Source organism: Geotrypetes seraphini, chromosome 12 (genome assembly GCF_902459505.1).
Source record: "Geotrypetes seraphini chromosome 12, aGeoSer1.1, whole genome shotgun sequence".
NCBI lineage: Eukaryota > Metazoa > Chordata > Amphibia > Gymnophiona > Dermophiidae > Geotrypetes > Geotrypetes seraphini.
The window spans coordinates 98523973-98546314 of NC_047095.1; the positions used below are offsets into that span (position 1 = coordinate 98523973).

The following is a 22342-nucleotide window of genomic DNA, read 5'->3' on the forward strand; positions in this document are numbered from 1 at the left end:
AACTTTTGCTTAAATTCTGTAATTAATATCCTTATGGAAGATATTATGATACTCTTATAACTTCTCATGACTAATATTTTGTATTTATTTCATTAGTATTGTCCACTTATTGTTTTGTATTTAAAATCTAAAAAAAATATTATTAAAAACTTGATCATACAGCCTCCTATATTGCACAGTTATTCCAGGTCCTGATCTTATGATGTAAGCCTTTAATTAAGGGCTCCTTTTACTAAGCCGCGTTAGGGCTTTAATGCACAGAACATGCTAAATTGTTGTGCGCGCTAGTCCTTAATGCCAGCATTGAGCTGGCATTAGTTCTAGCCGAGTAGCGCTAGAACAGCTAACGCAGCTTAGTAAAAGGAGCCCTAAGTGACTCTTTTTACCTATTTACATGCTGTTATTAATAGTCACCATCAACTTGTTAATGCAGAGTATGCAGAAAATTAAAAAATAATCCAAACAATATCCCCTTTTCAACTCCAAACATTGGTAAATGACTTAAGGCAACCAGTTATCTGTCTGCAAAGACTCCAATGCCGGGAAAATGTTACTCTCAATGCTGACCAACAAAGCTTTTCGGTTGACACAACCTTCTTCAGGAGATTCATGCCACCAATACCCTAGAAAAATCCATAACATGATTGAATATTTAACCACCTATACCAACATCTAACAAGAATAAAATTGCCTAAATCAAAACTCACTCTATTTCAACTAACTCAAAACAATTCATGGTTCAAGAAGGTTCCTGGATCAAGGAGAGGCCACAACCTTGATAATTAACAGAACTCGCTTGTATGTAATCAGATAATGACATATTAAGTAACCAGGGTTTAATGGAAAAATATATTAGAGAATTTGATCATATATATAATGACTCCACCAAACATCAGTAGCATTGACTATTTAAGAAACCACTTTAAAGCTGCTCCCACCCCACAAAAACATGCATGATCACAAAACCCCCTTCATATACACTCTGGATCACCTAAATAAATAACTATAAACACCTTTACAACACTCAACTTGCCTAACACTAGGAATGCATGTTTCCAAAATATCCCCTAAGCTGGAAGTTAATGCCTACAGTGCAAAAAGGGGGCTCCAAAGCTGCACTCATGATTCTAGCCATTTGGAAACACACTGGCTAAATAAAAAATCCAATGCCTCTCCTTCTGTATCAAGACCCTATGAAAGCCATTCCCCCTTGGACTATTCTGAGTTGTCTCCAAAACTGTGAATCATAAGTTATTAAAAGAATGTAGGAAATGGAACAATGTGAGCTACAGGAGAGTTCTTGGCCTGTTTTTGCAGGTGAATTCAATGCTCAAAAAGCCTCATTTTTAAAAGCTTTCATATTTTACCCACCTAAATTAATAATGGGCAAGAAACCACAGTACATAAAGTACTCTCGATGTTGTACATGAAGTGAAACTTCTCAGGCTCCTTTTTACGTGTAACTTGCAATTAGGTATTTGTATCTACAACATATTGTATTAGTAGTCATACTGATCTACCTGTACTTCCAACTCTATTGAATGGCTGTGTCAATCGGTCCATTGTAACTGCTTGGGTAACTGAACCAACCTCTTGTAATGTAATCTGACCTTGAACTGAATAGGTAGAGGTGGAACAAAGAATCTGATTAACATACCCTAACTTAACATAACATACTTGTGACCTGGATTTTGCCACTTTTGGAAACAGGACAGCACTGGTCTGACCCAGTATGGTTGTTCTTATGTTTTATAAGATATACTTGTAGGGAATAGAGGTTGGACACACCTATGCTAATTCATCAGCACTTGTGCATTGCTAACTGATTAGCTCAGGAATAGTGTATGAGCTCATATGTGCAAAAGAGGTGCTGGAAGGGCTCAAGTTTCAATTTCAAGTTTCAAGTTTTATTTTAGTTTGATAAATCGCTTATTTAGTTTTACTAAGGGCTCCTTTTAATAAGGTGCGCTAGCGTTTTTAGCGCACGCAGGATTCTAGCGTGCACTAAACCTGTGCTACACTTCTAGAACTAACGCCAGCTCAATGCTTGCGTTAAGGTCTAGCACGTACAGCAATTTAGTTGTGCTATTCTGTGCATTAAGGCCTTAACACACCTTTGTAAAAGGAGCCCTAAGCGAGGAACAAAATTGATAAAAATATAAACATATATTTAGCTAAAAATTTAAAATTTAGAATAATGGATTAGACAAATAGTCTTACAGACCGACTAATACACAAGGTAAGAGGGAACAGAACTACAATTCAGTCTTTTAAAGCATAGGGGAGAACCATATATGGAGAAAACAATAGAGAGGGAAGAGTGCAATTAAAGAAGGAAACTATTAACAATCTAATGGCCTTGCTTTAGTGGGGAAATTAGCTCATGGCTATTATCAAAAAATAGAAAAAGCTGCATTTTCCTGGCAGCATTAAAATTAGCTTGAACACACCAGAAAGACCTATATCAGGGCTACTGCAAGCTTCTTTTTCACATTACATGGTAAAAGAGCCCATAGTTTTGTGCTATTTTTTTGTATTCTGATAGTCTATTAAAAAATAAATACACAAAATTTGTGCATGTTTGCAAATATTTCATGTACACTGTTATGAAATTATGATATTAATGTCATTACAGTTATTATCCACATCATGCCTATAACTTCTTGGCCTTTTTGTTTGCGGTGAAGGAAATTAACAACAGCTCAGAGCTCTTACCCAACATCACGCTGGGGCTCCATATTAAAGAGACTTTATGGTATATAAGGAAAATTATTCTTTCAGCCTTCACAATTTTGGCAGGACAGAGCACAATAGTAAATTTCAAGTGTAAATCATCTCACCCAGTAGCTGCCATAATTGAAGGCTTTACGGAGGAGGAAACATATGGATTCTACAACATATTCCAGATATATCATTACCCACAGGTAAGAGAGATTCTTAATCTTATTTTACATTCTACCCCTTACCCTCTATAATCCATCATTTGCATGCAATAAATCTTCAAAATGAATTCATCTGTGTCATGCTGCCATAATGTTCTTACCTTTGCAGTTGCAGGAAGAACATATGAAATGCCTGCCCGCCAAAAATGTGCTAATCAAATTTGAATATAAAGAAGTCTGTGCTGAGAAAGTGGCCAAACTAGATTTGAGCTTTAAGGAGGAAAGTATAGGGAGGAGCCTTGTCCGTTTCTTCCTGGAGCTGGTCCAGCAAGAAATATGTAGAACAGCCACAAGTAGGAAATCCTTTCAGGAGCTTACTGGAGTATCTATGAACTATGGAAGGAGGGGAAGGAGAAGAACTAGCAAATGTATTGCCAGTCTGGGCAATAGCTGTCCCCTGTTGCTATATAGAAGAAAGCTAGAGACTCGTTCACATGCTAAGTGAACGGAACAAAGGTATGCAAGTCTGACCAACAACTTTCATTTAAGTCACAGTGATCTAAGGAGAAGGGTCTGGTCATGTGGAGACTAGATCTTATTCTATTTGGTCATCTTCAAAGTTCTCCCCTTCCATACATATACACTTTTTCCAATGTCATTTCTACTTCTAGAAATAGTCATTAAACAGATCTTCAGGAATCAACAAAAGTTGCTGCATCAAATTTTGCTTTATAATATGTCTTCAATGGTGTCAAATCACTTTCCTTTCAGTATGGATTTAAGTTTAGGAAACAAGAAGTCAGCTGGGGCAAAGTCAGGAAATTAAGGTAGATTGGGAAGAGCTGTCATTGTGATTTTTGTGGTCGTCATCAACTGTGGAATAAAGTTTGCCATAACACTATACATCCCCAACTTCTCTGATAGAATGTTATAGCATGAACCAATGGAGATGCATTCCTCTGCCAATTCTCTAACAGTTAATCATTGAGTAATGCACAGAAAAATACTCACCTGATCAACATGATGATCATCATCAGTTGATGTTGATGGCCTTCTAGTTTGTGAATCATCTTCAAATGATTCATAACTACTTTTGAAGCATGAATACCATTCAAAACACTTTCCACAACTCATGACATGTTCCCCATAAGTCACTTTCAACATTTCATATGTTTCTGCAGTGGTCTTACCCAATTTAAAACAGAACTTCCTACTATAGTGCTGCTCATTTAGGTTGAATATGATGAAAAACAGTCAATCACGAAAACACACTCACAAAAATTGTCATAGCTTGGAGACAAAATCAGATATCAACAAATGGGGAAAAGGAGGTTACTCATGAGGTTTCAAACTTCTCAATGCCGCCTAGCCTGTTGGTATGCAATTCCAAATATCCTGTAACATTTTGAACAGACCTTGTACAGTTCATGTTGAGAGGGGAATGGGGACTTGTATATCATCTTTTTGTGGCTTTGGGATTTCAAAACTAACTGCATGGGAGGATTATGTGACTTACTAAGGTCACAAAGAGCAGCACTGGAGGTGCTAGGAAGCCCAAGCAAGATGACAGAGTAACTTTATAGCTCCCATAACCATCTCTAAGCAATTCATATTTAACCTCACTCCACTCAATCAAATCAGTATTTATACCCATGGAATGATGCCTCAATTGAATCAGACTTGTGGTTAGACAGGCAGTCAGTTTAGTCAAAGCTGTAAGTATATCTCATTCAATAGGTATGAGAAGTTGCACATCATTGGCATGGACATAGAATTTTGACTCCATTGACTGAAGCCGTTCAGCCGGAGGCTTAAGATAGATATTAAATAAGATGGGAGAAAGTATGGACCCCTGTGGCACCCAACAGTTCACTGCCCAAGGTAATGACATGTAGTTGCTGAACAAAACTCATTGTTATCTCTTTGACAAATAGGTTTTGAGCCATGTACTATAAGTATTATGCCACAAATACCTTTTTCTGCCAGTCTTGTAAGTATGATATTATGATCCTCAGTGTTGAAGGCTAATTTCCTGTAATGGTCCGTGTGCAGATTATCAAGAAGGGACACAAGCGCTATCTCTGTTCTGTACCCAGGTCTGAAGCCAGATTGACATCCTGATCTAGATAATTATGTTCCTTTAATCAGTTATTGAGTTGAATGCAGACTGTCCATTTTATAAGTTTTGTCAGGAAAGGCATGTTAAGAGACTGGTTGGTAGGTTTTGAGCGTGTCCTCATCAAGAAAGCTCTTTATCAGCAGGAGATACACCACAGATCTTTTTTTGTATTATTAGCAGCTGCGGGTTTCAATGTATCCTCAGTGATGATATCTAGATTCTTGGGTGGTGACTCCTAATGTGGCTATAGTTTGGGTTCCTCTTTCCCACATACATCACTTTGCACTTGATCACATTTAACATCATCTACCCATGCACTAATCTTGTTTTCAAGAGAAAGAAACCTTGAAAAGTAAACCAAGTGGTACAACCAGTAGGAAGAAATCTCAGCCTATCTTCTTACATACTGCTTCCTCTTGAAATGTCCCTTTTCCCCTTTACTTCAAGCACCTTCACCAAGTACATTCACTCTAAAACAAAGGTACATACTTTTTAATGACTGGGTTGAAGAAAATGTTCAGCTCAATAAATGTACTCAGAAAGCTCCCTACTTTGTCTATAATCTTCAAGAGGCTCCAGAGAGAAGCCTATACCATTTAAATTTGTCTTGATTAACTTGCAAATCAATACTAAAATCATTCTAGATTCATACTCTGAAGCCTTCAATCTCACTCCTTGGTATAATAAATTTCACTCTTTGGAATGTTCATCCTTGGCATCTTTGTGAGTTCAGGGACACTCCTGAGAGAGTGTTAAATACATTTATGTACCACCCTCTTAGGAGTGTCCCTGATTTGTGTGGAGAGTGGGTGGAAGAGAGTCTGCCTAAAGTGAGGCTGTCTATATGTAAATGACTAAATCTCTCCAAAGGGAGGTACAGAATACATCCCTTTATAAAATGACAACTAATTCTATAAAGGAGAGCCTAACAGGAGCTTAGACACAAACTGTTCTCTCAGAGTGATGAAAAAGGATTATATATTCATTATTTTATATTTTCCTGACAGGTCAGTTATATCTCACAGAATATTTATATGAGTGACCCTGTTCAGTATCCTTATTTTTACCGGACTGTCCCCAATGAGCTGCATCTCTCTGCTGGGATAGGCAAGCTACTGCAGTATTTTGGCTGGAAATGGGTCAGTATCTTTTCAACCGATGATGAAAGCAGTATGAGAGCTCTCCAGAACCTGAAAGAAGGGATTGAACAGAATGGTGGCTGCATCGCATTACATCAAACCTTTCCTCACCAGATAAAAATCATAGAATTTGAATTAAATAAAATTAATAGAGCAATTAAACAATTATCTACTGTGAATATTTACTATTTTAAAAAAAATGTTGTATTTGAACTACAACATGTAATGGATATTCAAATAAATGTGAAAAGTGGCCAGGTTTTTATCATCATAACTGAGGTAGAAATAGTAATAATAAATCAACTACACTTTCAAATACGCAACAAGTTCTTTATATTCAAAACATATGAGAAAGTTATGTCAAATTTTTTAAAATTTATCCGTGAGATGAAACCTGTCTGGCTGGCAAGTGATTACAGAGCTAAACAATGGTGGAATGACCTGTGTCACAGCGATTGCCCAAAGAAGATCAGAAGAGACTGCAACTCTACCAATAAGATCCTTTCTTTCCCTCACTGTTTCAGCACAAACTTTAAGAGCAGCTACAGTGTATACAATGCTGTGTATGCCGTGGCACACGCACTACATTACATGATCATGTCTGACTCAGGAAATGGCACCACATGGACTAGAAAAAATAGGGAAGTTTTGTACATATTGCCATGGAAGGTAATTTTAGTATTTGTTACTGGAATTCTTTATTCAAATGAAAAAGAGTGATACACTTTGGGACAGAGTGAGAGGGGAGCTTTCACAGGAGTAGTGAAAGTGATCCTTCATTCTTAAACACCCTCTTCCCTCCATGATTTTGATACATACACTCAACAATCATGATCAACCAACCACAAATATTCAAAGCAGGAAAAGTTCATATTCATTTAAATTACTTGTGTGGTGCTATCTAAGAATATTCAGTGCTTAAATAAATTTAAACCCTATGATGGGGTGGGGGCTTGATCTGAAATATACACAAGATGGCAACAAAACCTGAAAACACAACCAAAAATAGGAGTCAGAGGTCCAACTGTCTGTAGTAAAAAACAATCCAAAGCAAACAAAACAAACTGCAGACCTTGTACACGATGCAGGCAGACTTTATTTATAACAAATAAATCATAAATTAAAAACCTCTTTCTAGGCAAGGGACCCAACACGGTCCGTGTTTCGTATAATCTTCATCAGGGGTCCTAATGAATATAAGCACAATATTTAAAACCAAAATATTTAAAAAAATAATAATAAATAAAATGTTAAAATAATCAAATTTTTCAAGAGTATGAAAAGAGAGGAAGAACAGTTGGAGAAAGAATAAATAATAAATACATATATATATTCTTTATATAATTCTCAAAGTATCTGATAAGTGATGTTGTTTATAAAAAAGTATAAAAGGCAAAAAATAAAATAAAAAGGGAAAAGAGAATGGTAATATTGTAAGCACAAGGTATATAATACATACCTATTAAGTAAAGAAAAAAATATAAAAAAATATAGAAAAAAATAAATAAATAATAAAAATAAATAAAAAAATATATCAAAGGGGTGACCTTAGACATATAACTATCAGGAGATATAGAAAAAGCATATAAAATGGAAAGGGGGTAATTCTAATTGTTATAACTAAAGAAATATAAGATGAATATATATACCAAAAAATATATATATATAAAAAAAAAAAAATTTTTAAGAAACAGATAGATTAACAAACCTGTTAGTCGTCATTACAGGTTTTCTAGATATACAGCAATAAATTTCAACATAGCAACAATAATGAATAACAATTAAATGATGTATATAAAAAATATAAAAAATATATAATGAAAACAGTGATTAAAAGACATTGAATGAAATGGAATAAAACCATTGAAAAATATTGAATTACAAGGCATTCTAGCTAATGGAAAACAACACAAAATAGTAATAAATGAAAATATGTACAACAATCCTGAAATCTCATCAACTTTTTGAACAACAGAAACTTTTTAATTTTTCAACACTTTTACGACCGTGCTTTACGGTCCCGCTCCGGCTATATCACTAGAAATTTACAGTATCCTCTCACTCGGCAGTTTTCTTCAGCGCGTTACTAACGTCGCAGTTTTCACAGCGTGTCACTAGCGGTTCAGTTCATACAGCTTGTCACTTTTACTGGTAAGTTTTCTATACGATTTTTTTTACTCTATTTTCACCTCGTACTTAATTTTTATGTCTCTTAACATGCGGCACTTGCTTTTCAACTTCCCTTCCCCAGCTCAGTTTAAAAGCTTTTCTTTTAAAATCTATCTGTTTCTTAAAAAAATTTTTTTTTTTATATATATATATTTTTTTGGTATATATATTCATCTTATATTTCTTTAGTTATAACAATTAGAATTACCCCCTTTCCATTTTATATGCTTTTTCTATATCTCCTGATAGTTATATGTCTAAGGTCACCCCTTTGATATATTTTTTTATTTATTTTTATTATTTATTTATTTTTTTCTATATTTTTTTATATTTTTTTCTTTACTTAATAGGTATGTATTATATACCTTGTGCTTACAATATTACCATTCTCTTTTCCCTTTTTATTTTATTTTTTGCCTTTTATACTTTTTTATAAACATCACTTATCAGATACTTTGAGAATTATATAAAGAATATATATATGTATTTATTATTTATTTTTTCTCCAACTGTTCTTCTTCTCTTTTCATACTCTTGAAAAATTTGATTATTTTAACATTTTATTTATTATTATTTTTTTAAATATTTTGGTTTTAAATATTGTGCTTATATTCATTAGGACCCCTGATGAAGATTATACGAAACACGGACCGTGTTGGGTCCCTTGCCTAGAAAGAGGTTTTTAATTTATGATTTATTTGTTATAAATAAAGTCTGCCTGCATCGTGTACAAGGTCTGCAGTTTGTTTTGTTTGCTAACAAAACCTGAAAGCCCCTGCACATCTGAGAAAATCATGGAATGTAACCCCCTCAAACAAGCAACTCTTGGTGCTAATTGGCATTAATTAAAATCTTCATGTATAGATTTAGGTGTGGAATTTGTGCTTAAATTTTACATCAGTCCAAAAAGGGGGCATGGAAGGATGATTTATGGGTTGATCAGTAGAATTCCTCAAGGTGACACACATAATTATAGAATAAGGTGGAATCCCTGCTTAATTTAAGGGCTCCTTTTACAAAGGTGCATTAGGGTCTTAACGTGTGGAATAGCGCACGCTATAATGTCGCATGTACTAGTTGCTACCGCCTCCTTTTAAGCAGGTGGTAATTTTTCGGTTAGCGCATGCTAATCTTGTGTGTGTGCTAAAAACGCTAGCACACCTTAGTAAAAAGAGCCCTAAGGCCCTGATTCTCCAAAGTGCGTCCCGATTTTAGGCAGCTGTAGACATCCTACAGCTGTCTAATCAGCCAATCGGGTTGCACGTTTTTTTAAAAAAAATGCTCCCCAGGCAGGCCTGAAGGCACCTCCGGGAGCCTAGGGAGACCCGCAAGATGCCTAAGCTTGCCTACAGGCCTTAGGCGAACTTAGGCGGCCCTACGCGTCTCCCTAGTAGAGGAAGAGATGCTTAAAATGTAGGCCAGCAAAATGCTGGTCTACATTGTAAGTAGACGCGGCCGCTATACTGATCGCGGCAAGAGATCTCCCTGCTGCAATAAAGTATAGCGGCCGCGGCCGCCTGTCCCATCACTGACAGGAGGATGCCTAACTCCTCCTGTCGGAACCCCGAACCCCGGAACCCCCTCCCCCCCAAACTCGTAATCGCCGACAGGAGGATGCCCAACTCCTCCTGTCGGAACCCCGGAACCCTTTCCCCCCCAACTCGTAATCGCTGAAAGGAGGATGCCCAACTCCTCCTGTCGGAACCCCGGAACCCCCTCCCCCCCTAACTCTTAATCGCCGACAGGAGGATGCCCAACTCCTCCGGTCGGAACCCCGGAACCCCCCCCCCCCCCAAACTCGTAATTGCTGACAGGAGGATGCCCAACTCCTCCTGCCGGAAAGCCCAACGACCCCCTGCCCCAACTAATCTCCCTCCCCCAACTAACCTTTCAATGTTGGTCAGCTGGACGGGTCTTGCTGCCGTCCAGCCGACGGGTCTGCCACGTGGAAATGAGACGGCACGCCCCTTTCCCGGCCCATCCCCGCTAAATCTAAGGCCTGATTGGCCCAGGCTGTAGAAGCCTGGAACAATCAGGCCTTAGGCATAGCGGGTCCACCCATCCCCACTAATCCTAAGGCCTGATTGGCCTAGGTGCCTAGCCTGGGCCAATCAGGCCTTAGATTTAGTGGGGATGGGCCGGGAAGGGGCGTGCCGTCTCATTTCCACGAGGCAGACCCGTCGGCTGGACGGCAGCAAGACCCGTCCAGCTGACCAACATTGAAAGGTTAGTTGGGGGAGGGAGATTAGTTGAGGCGGGGGGTTGTTGGGCTTTCCGGCAGGCGGAGTTGGCATCCTGTCGGCGATTACGAGTTTGGGGGGGGGGGGGCTCGGAGTTCCGACAGGAGGAGTTAGGCATTCTCCTGTCGGTGATGGGACAGGCGGCCGCAACAACCGCGGCCGCTATACATATTGCAGCAGGGAGATCCCTTGCTGCCATAAGTATAGCGGCCGCGTCTAATTTAACCCGATTCTCTAAAGACACCGGTTACAGAATCGGCGTTTAGTATAGAATGCCTCTCCCGGGCGGCCTGCCTGGGGAGCATTTTTTTAAAAAAAACGTGCATCCCGATTGGCTGATTAGAGAGCTGTAGGACGTCTACAGCTGCCTAAAATCGGGACGCACTTTTGGAGAATCAGGGCCTAAGTGTCTATATTTGTACCACATTTCAGATGGTGTAAATGGCCATGCCTAATGATAGCTGTGGCTCCCAATTCAATTCATAGATAATGGAATCTCAAAAGTATTCTGAGTCTCTATTTGTAGTTTCTGTGGAGTTTTTTTTCTGGATTAAGTTCATCCTAACTCTAAGAACCATTTATAGAATAACTCTCAGCAATGATTTTTATTAAGATCCAGGTATTGAATCCAGTACTTTACTATATGTGTAACATAAAAATCCTATCAAAATAGCCCTTTAAATCCAAATTTGGACATTTCCTGTAAAACATCAAAAGTTGTAAGTATAAGAACTGCCATTTTTGAAAGCTGGACTGCTAGACATCCAAATATTTTTATTCATGTACTTTAATATCTAAGTGACCAGTTTGACCAAATTTATATCTCTTTTTTTTTTTTTTTTTTCCACAAAAGCATCCAAGTTGGAACCTTCCAAATTTATACTATTTGAACATGGGAGTGACTACCATTGTAATGGACTGGCCACTCACACATTCCAAGATAAGTGAGGCTTCTGCTTTGAACTTCACATAAAGGGTGCCACACATACATCTCACCACAACCCCCAAGTAATTTATGATGAGCCCCGTAAACTCTCCTCAAATCAATTATACCCACCTCTCTACAAGCCCCTTTGGCTGCAGGTGGTATTGTGGGGTTTTAGTGGGTTTTGGTGGCCTCACATTTTCCACCAAAAATGTACTGGTTAAAGTGATTTAAGGTCTTGGCTCTTCCTCTCTATGGTTCACTAGCCTACCCACTTGACTACTTAAGAACTCTGTGTGATGCTTTACCAAGCTTTCCCATACCAGGTGTTGCTGTTCTAGACACAGGTGTGTACTGATTCATTTTCACATGTTTGTGCGTTGGGAAGCATTTAGTGATCAATGGTGAAGTGTGGGGGATAGTAATCAATCCCTCCAGTGCACATCTGTTCAATTTGAGTAAGTTTTTTAGCATTTAAGGTTAGATTCACAAAGCAAACCGACTGTGTACCGATCAGTTTGCGACCACTTTGTGACCATATTTCCCTAGGGCCCCATTCATTAACCTCTGCTGTGATCTGATTCGAATCCGTGCGTGCAAATGAGAACCGCTGCAAAATAGGCAGGGACGTGATTCACAACACTTTTTTCACGATCCGACTGGGCTGGCCGACCATCCAAAGTAGCAACAGCTGGGGACCAGTCGAAAACGTCTTTCCAACTCTCCAGCCCTGCTCTCTGCCCCAAATCTTTCCTGCCTGCCGTCCTGATGCTCTTCTCCTGCCTGCTCTGCCCTGATGAAAAAAGCAGCAAAAAATAAAAATAAACCAGCCCTGAAAGCCTCCTACATCCCCAACTCTCCTGCTGCCCCAGATTACCTGCCTGCCCCGAACAACTGCCTGCCCAATCACCTGCCTGCCAAAACTCCCACCCTTCCCCACAATGCATCACCAAAACCTTAGAATGGGACTCTGCAGTGCCTCCAGTGGCCACAGATCAAAATTACACTGACTTGTGACTGAATGAAGTCACACTGCAGGGTTTACAGGAACTAGACAAAAACCATCAACAAAGTTCCAGGATGGTAACAAAATAAAATTTACTCGTCTAGTTAAAGTTCAGAATGGCTCAGATTTCCAACATATCAGAAAATGCATACAACAAAAATAAAAAATGGCCAGAAGGAAACTCTGGTAGCATTCAGGATTTTCCTTCTTGATGTAAACAGTTCTCCATGTGTTTTACTTCCTCACAGAGCTGCTCTCCACCAAAGACTCTATTCCTAAGTCTGCTCCTAGCAGATTTCAGGTAAGTACAGTTCAGAGAACAAAATTCAGTTCCTGGAAAATATACTTTATCATTCAAACATTCATAGCACAAAACACAAAAAGCCTTCAGCCTAAAAAGGAGCAGGGCTGGGCAAAGAGGAGCCTTCTCCTTACCTTTCCTAACAGCTTGTTCAGGATTGCTGGCTTATCAAGGGGAAGACACGCCTTGCTCTACCTGAGTCTGTACCCAGCTGATCCTCTCCTTGGCTCCTCCGGTGGTGACCTGAATAATAGTCACTCTGCTTTGCTGTATTTCTGTGAAGGCCTGTGTAAAGTTTTCCTAACCCCTGGCTCTGGATTGCTAGCACGCTCAGGGAGGTCTAAATAGTGTGGGGCCAGGCCCTGGGGACCCCCTTTCTTTCTGGCACCCACAAGGACCTTAGCAGGCACAGAGCCTGACTGGTCATAACACTCACATACAAAAATATAAAATTACATATAACAGATAAGTAGGATCAAAGACAAACATACCTATAAAACAGGAAAAACAATCTAGACAATAAAACGTCATTTTTTAAATGTCTAAGGTTTTTGATTATGTCCTTGATAGTAACATAGTAGATGACTGCAGAAAAAATTGATCTATCCAGTCTGCCCAACAGTCAAATTCATATTAATTCATGATTAAACCAACAATGAATGTGATATAAAATGTTTGATTCTCATCTTTCTTTGCTATTTCTGGGACAAATACCAAAGAAATCCACAAGGCACTGTCTTTACATTTCAACCACTGGAGCTAAATTCAAAGCCCATTTATAAAATCTGTATTATAAAAACAACCCAATTCTCAGGTTCAAAAATCAAGACTTTGATGTTTATGAAAGGAAAAATATCTGCCATTTGGTGCCTCTTTCAAATCATTTTTTTTTTGTTTTAAAGATGAGTGCAATGGTGTGGTCTTTGCTCTTAAAGTCTCAACTTCCTGTAGATCTGGCATTGAAGATAGAAGAATGAATTGAAAAGATAATGTATATTTCTTTTCTTTGTGCCTTCCTTCTCCCCATTCATTGGCTAATTACATTATTTACTGGATTTTTATACTGTATACTGCACTTCTAGAATGGAATCAGATAAGTTTATATGGCTGTTATAAAATAATTTTTTAAGCTCTTCAGGGAGTTGACCCATACTTTAAAGTTGTGCCTATCTCTCAGTGGGAGGAGATAGAGAGTGATTTACCTCCAGAAATGGCTTTAAAATTAGTTCTTCTTATAGTTATAGACAAATGTTTGTGTATGCTTGGAATTACCTGTTTATCTTGGCACTACTTAAAATGCACCTCTCACTTCTTAGCTCCATCGTTATCTGAGGAACCTCCATTTTAAAAATGGTTTAAGGGAAGTGATGTATCTGGATGAAAATGGAGATCTCGCCACTGGATACAATATTATGAATGTGATCTTTCTTCCTAATATGACATTGAAATATGAAGTTGTTGGACATTATAACCCCCACGCTCCCCCAGGGCAGGATTTCACCATTGATGAGAAGGCCATCGTGTGGGAGAGTTCATTCACCCAGGTCAGATTTAAGTGATGAGAGCTCCTGATCTAAACAGGTTTAATGAAACTTGTCATAAAATGGTCAAAAGAATGGTGTATTTTGGCTTTATGGGGAAAACGTTAGCTTCCAGATTCTGTAAAGGTCATTTAAATTGGAGTGCTGATCCCAGGTGTGTACATATAGCATTTAGTCAATTGGGGTTAATTGATACTAATTAGCTCTTACAGACACATCTGCCTACTTACTTGAAAAAAACAACTCCAGGCTCATTTGAAATATAAAGGAAAGGGGGTGTGGCTTGAAATACTGCTTTTTCTTTGTGGTTTAGTAAAAGTCAGTGATAATTTGGAACAAGTTTATGTCTGAAGTGTTTGAAGAGTTTAAAGTTTGCCTTATATTGAAATAAAAAGTTTGGTGGTATTGCCATTCCAAAATCTAAAAAATTCTAAAATCTAAAATATGTCTAGTCCCAAGGATTTTGAATAAAAAGATCTTGTACCTGTATAGAAAGAGAACAGAGGAGATTCCAAGACACTGACTTATAGTGGGATTGCAATGGAGAGGATCTACCAGAGTAGACATATAAAATGTGATGGGAAGGATAAGATGAAGGCCAAGACAGAATCCAAATCTCTGTGCATCTCAGTGGCCACGCATTTGGTCTTTGAGGATGAGATGTACAATGTCTGCATCTATGAGACAAACATGGTTTTTCCTGTTGCATAGAGCCTTCTGGATCCCTGTTCGTTTAAAAAAAATTGGATAGCTCTAAGTCTGATAGATGCTGGCATTGTCATCTTGAAGCAGAGACTTTAGACCATTTATTATTCTATTGTCCATTTATTATGGAATTTTGGAAATCAATTTGGGGCCAGATAAATTGCTTACTAGAAAAATCATGTGGCATTAACATATGACACACTATTATTTGGCATGGCAATGAGAGCCAAGAACCAAATATCCTTTAATAATAATAAACTATTGCTCATTTTGACCGGGATTGCCATACAACAAATAACATATAATTGGAAAAGTTGGAATAGACTGAACTTTACTTTTTGGTGGAATTCAGTATGCCATATTTATAAAATGGAAAGAACATTAACCATTCAAAAAGGGAATTTTAATAAATTTCAGGATGTGTGGAGGCCATTATCAGAATATTGTAAAGAATAAGTATATATTTCTCTTCCCTGTTTAGTACAAATTGGGTGGGGGGGAGGGGGGATTTTATTATTGAAGAAAATGATTTTATGAATGAAGGAAGGGAAAGGGATAAATTTAATTTGATAAAGTTAAATTATAAAGTCTCAAGTGAATTATATATGTTACAATGTTAATATCAATATTGGTGTACTTGATGTAAGTTATAAAATGAATAAGAATTGGAAAAAAAAAAGAACCCAAATCCAAGTGAAGTACAGTGTAACAAGGAATAGATGATGATCAAAAGAATCGGATGCAACAGATAGGTGAAAAAGGATAAAGGCTTGAAAATGAAGTGGAGATGGATGTGACTTAGTAGGGAACTCAAGATTCATTGGTTAACCTTGTCATGGAAGTACTCAGTCATAGTCCGGACAGAAAGTAAAGGAATGGGGCATTGTATGTGGAAGCATCTGAGGAGGGATTTCAGGGTAGCAGAAATGGTGAGAGTTGGGGCAAGAAGTTTGTTCAATTGGGGTTTGGTAAGTACAATAGCAAACTGGAAGGAGGTTAGCAAGAATTTTGAATGTATGAAGGCAGCAGGGGCATGGGATTTTAATTAAAGGCACTTTGCAGAGTAGGCACATATGTAGCAGATTCAGGAGAGGATCATGAACAGATTGGAGAAGGTTATCATGCTGCTGTACCAGGCCATGGTACACCCTCACCTGGAATACTGTGTTCAGCACTGGTCCCTGTACATGAAGAAGGACACGGTCCAGAGAAGAGCGATTAAATGGGTCCAGAAAAGAGCGACTAAAATGGTTAAGGGGCTGGAGGAGTTGCCGTACAGTGAGAGATTAGAGAAACTGGGCCTCTTCTCCCTTGAAAAGAGGAGACTGAGAGGGAACATGATTGAAACATTCAAGATACTGAAGGGTATAGACTTAGTAGATAGAGACAGGTTGTTCACCCTTTCTAAGTTAGAGAATATGAGAGGGCACTCTCTAAAGTTGAAAGGGGATAGATTCCGTACAAATGTAAGGAAGTTTTTCTTCACCCAGAGAGTGGTGGAAAACTGGAACGCTCTTCCAGAGGCTGTTATTAGGAAAAACTTCCTCCAGGGATTCAAAGACAAAGTTATACAAGTTCCTGCTGAACCAGATCGTACACAGGTAGGGCTGGTCTCAGTTAGGGCGCTGGTCTTTGACCTAGGGGCTGCTGTGGGAGCAGACTGCTAGGCAAGATGTACCATTGATATGACCCAGCAGCGGCAATTCTTATGTTCTTATGTCGGCTCCAAAGTGTTTAACATGTTTTAATTTATACTTGGTGCAATTAAGTATTAAACAACTTTCCTAGAGTCACAAGAAGCTGCTGTGACAATTGAACTTACAACCTCAGGGTGCTACGGCAGCTGCTAGAACCACTTGGCCACTCCCCCAACAGAAACGAGAAGGTGTTCTTTTTCAGGAAGTAAGAGGGATGTGAGGGAGCATGATGTTGTTTTTTCCCATTTTGAAATTTATTGGCTGTTCTGCCTTTTTTAGGTTAGTGAGCTCTAAATATTATTATATAACCTAATTAGTTATATAACATAATTAGTAAGCTCTAAATATTATTATATAACTTAATTAGTCTTTATAAATCTAACTCCATGAAAGTGGTCACATCTGATCTGAGGCTGGTCTAATCTGTCTAAGCACTGATATGAACCAACACTTTTTGAATATTTTTACAAGAACCTTTCTAAGCATGAAATATACTGTTACACATGATGACAATTTAAAAATAAATAAAGGAACATTCCATTTCAGAAACAACCATCCATTATTGAATGACATTACATAACATGCTTTCTCAATCTTCAGAAACCTCCACAGTTCAGATGTAATCCAAGTTGCCATCCTGGTTACAGGAAATTAATCAAGGAAGAGGAACCCATCTGCTGCTATGACTGTATTCCGTGTGCAGATGGAGAGATCTCCAACCAAACTGGTAGGTGAAATCATGGAAAACAGGGGATACAAATAAATATAGGGTATCTATTATGATCATTGTTCTTGAAATTAGGGGGGATGTAACTCTCTAAAAACTGTAATTAAGTTTCAAGTCTTATTACACCTTTCGAAAATCTATGAAAACATATCTTTTGGAAAAATTTGTAAATTAAAGGTCAATTATACTCTGTATTCTCTAAGAATGTATTGTCACTGAACTATTCAGTCTCTCTTGAATGTGAACTGCCTAGAACTAAATGGTATGGCGGTATACAAGAATAAAATTTATTTATTATTTTTTATTATTATATCTAAGCTGTGCACATAATAAAAATTTAAATAAATATAGGGGTATCAAGTACAAACTCAAGACAAAGACATATAGGGCTCCTTTTACCTTGCTGTGCTAGCGGTTCTAGCATGCTAAATTGCCACGCGTGCAAGATGCCAATGCCACCATTGAGCTGGCATTAGTTTTTGGAGTGTAGCGTGGAGTTAGCATGCGCTAATCTGTAGTGCGCACTAAAACTGCTAGTGCAGCTTAGTAAAAGGAGCCCATAATTTCATACATATGATAAGCTGTGGGAAATTCAATGATTGATAGGATAGAGATACAAAAAAGGAGAACATAGGCTGGGTAGGACTTTTATTTCTGTACAGAATGGGGAAAATACTTGATAAGATTCCTCTCTTCCCACCAGCTGGCCAAGCAGTCATGGTGATAATTCAAGAACTGCCCTTTGTCTCTTTAAAAACAGAACACCATAGGGTAGGATACCAGATGGAAAGAGCATAGGATGAAGCTAAGTAGTGATAGTCTCAGGAGAAATTTAAGAAAATGCTTCTTTAGATACGTGAAATAGCCTCCCAGTGGAAGTGGTGGAGATGAAGACTGTGTCTGAATTCAAGATAGCAAGGAGCAGGCATGTGGGGTCTCTTATGGAGAAGAGAAGATAATGGCTGTTGGGGGGTAGGGCAGACTGGATGGGCCTTTAACTGAGGTAATGTTTCTATCTTTCTATGAAAACCTAGACCTTCAGCTTAGCCCAAGCACAGAGATAGCCTGAAATAAAAAAATGCATCAATCTTGTCTTATAAATATCATTTAGAGCCACACCATCACCTAAATGTTAAAAAAAAATTATATAGTAGAATTTTTAAGATGATGTGTTAAACACTCAACTTCTGCATTTGTAGCTGAAGCAGGACTTACACTCAGATTGTGTAGACATTGCAGGTATTGTATATTACTTTGAAATAGGCAGGTTTATACATTTTTAACAAAATGAAATGAAACTTGCACTGTCCCAAGAAGGCTTATAATCTAAACATTTTCTCCCATTACTGTAAAACCTGTTTACAAAAGTGAGGTAAGTTAGGTTCAAAAATTAACATGCCTTTTGAAAAACTAGATGCACAATGTCTTACCTTTATCCACAAGTTCATTTACCCCATTAAAGAAATGCCATAGATTTGTGAGACAAGATTTCTCTTGACTAAATTCATGTTGGTTTTCTATCATTAATCCATGCTTATGTACAAGTTCTGTCATTTTGTTCTTTATACTAGTTTCTACCAATTTGTCTGGCACCAACATCAGACTCATTGATCTATAATTTTTCAGAACACCTCTGGAACCATTTTTAAAAATTGGCGTCACGTTGGTCATCCTCCAGTCTTCGAGTACAATGCTGGATTTTAAAGACAAAATACTAAGAATGGCTCTGCATGTCCATTTTTCTATTTTATCAGCACTCTGGGATGTATACCATCCAATACAGGCACTTTGCTAATGTTCAGTTTGTCAAACTGACCCATTATATCTTCTAGAGTTTCAGATTCTCTGATTTATCAGCATTGACTACCATTTCTGGTACTGGTATCTGCCCATCTTTCTCTTTGAAGCCAAATGCAAAACATTCATTTAATCTCTTGACTATGGCCTTGTCTTCCCTAGGAACCCTTTCCTGCATTTCAGTTTCAGGGAATTCAAATACAGAATCTTGTAGCTATATGATCTGGTTTCCTTGGGGGGGGGGGGGGGCTGTGCTTCTGCTCTCCAAATGTGGCTGGCTTTTGGCTTCATTTCCTGTTTCTTGTCAGTGCTGCTGCTCTCCTTTCCACCTCTTTGCCTTCCATTGCTAGGATTGTGGAACTGGCAACAAGTGTAGGCTGTTCTTTTATCACTTGGCTCTTCCTGAGAGATGCGGACTTGTCTAAACTGGTTCCCTGCTTGCAGCATTACACAAGGTTGCTTGAATACACTTTCAAATTTATTAGTTTCTTGATATATGTCCATCAAAGATATCTAAATGGTTTACAATAAGAGAAACTATATTAAAAAGAAAAAAATAATTAATTAAAACCCACAGGGATGGCTGCAAGAACTGAATTGAAGTGACAGCCACATTGTGCACAGCTTACAGTTGATTGGACCTGTCTTGGATTAAGGTGATTAACTACAGAGAATAAGTTCTAAGGATAAACTGAATGTCTGAAGATAGCTGTATAAAGAATGGAATATGCTGTTGTTTTGAATTCGCACCCCTGATAGGACACTACCATACCACTCACCTGCCCACATTTCCCACCATCCCAATAAGGTTTGGGAAATTTGTTCCTCTTAATATATTTGACCCATAAATCCCTGATGAAGGGCCAAAAACCCAAGCCTGAAATCACACCCTCAGCACTTATTATGGGTGCTTCGCATGCATTACAAGTGGGGCAATAATGATCCACATTTCCTCATGTTGTCAGTCTTTCAAAACTATCTCTAGGGTCAAATTGTCAAATAAAGTTGTATCATCCTTATTTGGTAGACTGTAGTACCATGGATCAGAGCCACTATTTTCAATTTGAGCTTGAAAAGCAAACAAAAAAATGTCTGAGGATTGCTCATTCCCCCTGCCTAACTCCCCAGCGACACAACCATTAAAGGCTGGTTGATCAGTATGAGCGAGAGAAGGTTAGGTTTTCACCAGTTGAATGGGAATGTTTCAGGATTCGGATTGGGGGGAATGGTTGCATTTTTTGTGCAACGGTCTGTGGAATCTGCTTGTGGGTAGCATGAGTACATATATTACCTGCTCTTACATGCAGCCGTTTTATTTGCATACATTATAGTTAAAGTACCAGGAGCTAACTCAATATGCAATTCACAGTCCTTCACTCTCCATACAGTTAATATGAATTAGACTGCTCTGTCTTGGCTGAGTTGTGAAGATTATAGGACTCATGATATTTAAGTGCACTTTAGTAAATAGACCTCATGATATATATGAGATAATGAGATGATAATCTTCTTTCTCAGATATGGACACCTGTATAACATGCCCAGATGATCAATGGTCAAATCAGAAAAGAGATGCCTGTATCCCAAAAGTGATAAATTTCCTATCTTTTGAAGAGCCTCTAGGGATTGTTTTAACTTCAATCAGCATGTTCTTCTTTTTCATCACTACTGTCATCTTGGGAATCTTTATTTATTACAGAGACACTCCCATAGTGAGAGCCAACAACCGACACATCAGCTATATTCTCCTCATTTCCCTTATACTCTGCTTCCTCTGTTCATTGTTATTCATTGGGTATCCTGAGAATGCCACCTGCATTCTCCAACAGACTACATTTGGGATCACTTTCTCTATTGCTCTCTCCTCTATACTGGCAAAAACCATTACTGTGATCATAGCCTTCCAAGCTACCAAACCTGGAAGCAAACTCCATAAATGGATGGGTTCCACGGTTTCTAATTTTATAGTCCTTTCCTGCTCCCTTATTCAAATAGTTCTATGTCTTGCCTGGTTGTCCATTGCTCCCCCATTTGCATATCTTAATATGAGATCAGAAATTGGAACAATACTAATTGAATGTAATGAAGGGTCAGTAATTGCATTTTACTGTGTTCTGGGTTACCTGGGATTTCTAGCTAGTATCAGCTTCATCATAGCTTTCCTGGCAAGAAATCTACCTGACAGCTTCAATGAGGCAAAGTACATCACCTTCAGCATGTTGATCTTCTGCAGCGTCTGGATCACCTTCATCCCAACATACCTGAGCTCCAAGGGCAAGTACATTGTGGCAGTGGAGATATTTGCTATTCTGACCTCCAGCACTGGACTGTTGGGTTGTATCTTTTTCCCTAAATGCTATATTATTCTGCTGAGGCCTGAAAGGAACAACAAGAAGGACCTAAGAAAAATGAAGGGGCCCTTTTGACCAAACTTCATTAAATGCTATCACATACTTAATATAGGGAAAACAATTTATCAGAAAGTGCATTAAAGCTTTTTGTTGTAATTTGCATGTCAGCATATACTAATTGAAGGTGGTGGGTCATGAGAAAGGAATGGGCATTCATGTACTTTATTCTTATTTGTTAACATGGTTAATGTATTTAAATGTAGGTATTTTAGTAATAAAGAAGAACACCAGATTCATCTGGTGTGATATAACATTAGCTGAGCTGATGTCACCGGCTGGTAATATTTATTGAATGATGGTGTGGGTAAAATGGGAGGGGGGACAGATAGTGAGGGTTATATATGAGGTGTTATCAAGGGTCTGTAGAATAAGGATTGACAATTTTATAAGAGGAGGTAAGAAAGGGTTAATAGATAGAGCTTGTAAGAAAGAAAAATGATTAGGGAGGTTGCTAAGGTGATGGGGTGGAGCAGTCACGTGATTGGTTGGATGTTGTGGCACTCTGGAGTGAATTCTGTGAGGAAAGGGGAACAGTAGAGTAGTCTCTTCAGGAAAAGATTATTCTCTTCAGAGTATATTAATTCTTACTAAAAATATTCCTCTTCATTGTGATTTTAATGTTAGGAAGTTTGGTTTATTTTGAGTAAGATAATTTTTTGCCTTGTTAACCTTCTCTGTATCTG

General features: G+C 38.2%; 1 protein-coding gene across 1 annotated transcript in view; it reads left to right on the top strand.

Annotated features, from left to right (window-relative positions):
- LOC117346156 (vomeronasal type-2 receptor 26-like) overlaps window positions 1-21674 on the top strand; it is a 45149-nt gene extending 23475 nt beyond the window's left edge. Inside the window, exons 2-7 of the mRNA XM_033915558.1 lie at window positions 2636-2924; window positions 3052-3235; window positions 12729-12781; window positions 14098-14325; window positions 17325-17451; window positions 20767-21674. Coding sequence (XP_033771449.1) covers window positions 2636-2924; window positions 3052-3235; window positions 12729-12781; window positions 14098-14325; window positions 17325-17451; window positions 20767-21674 — 1789 coding nt within the window. The remainder of the gene's footprint in view (window positions 1-2635; window positions 2925-3051; window positions 3236-12728; window positions 12782-14097; window positions 14326-17324; window positions 17452-20766) is intronic.
- The last annotated feature ends 668 nt before the right edge of the window (window positions 21675-22342 follow it).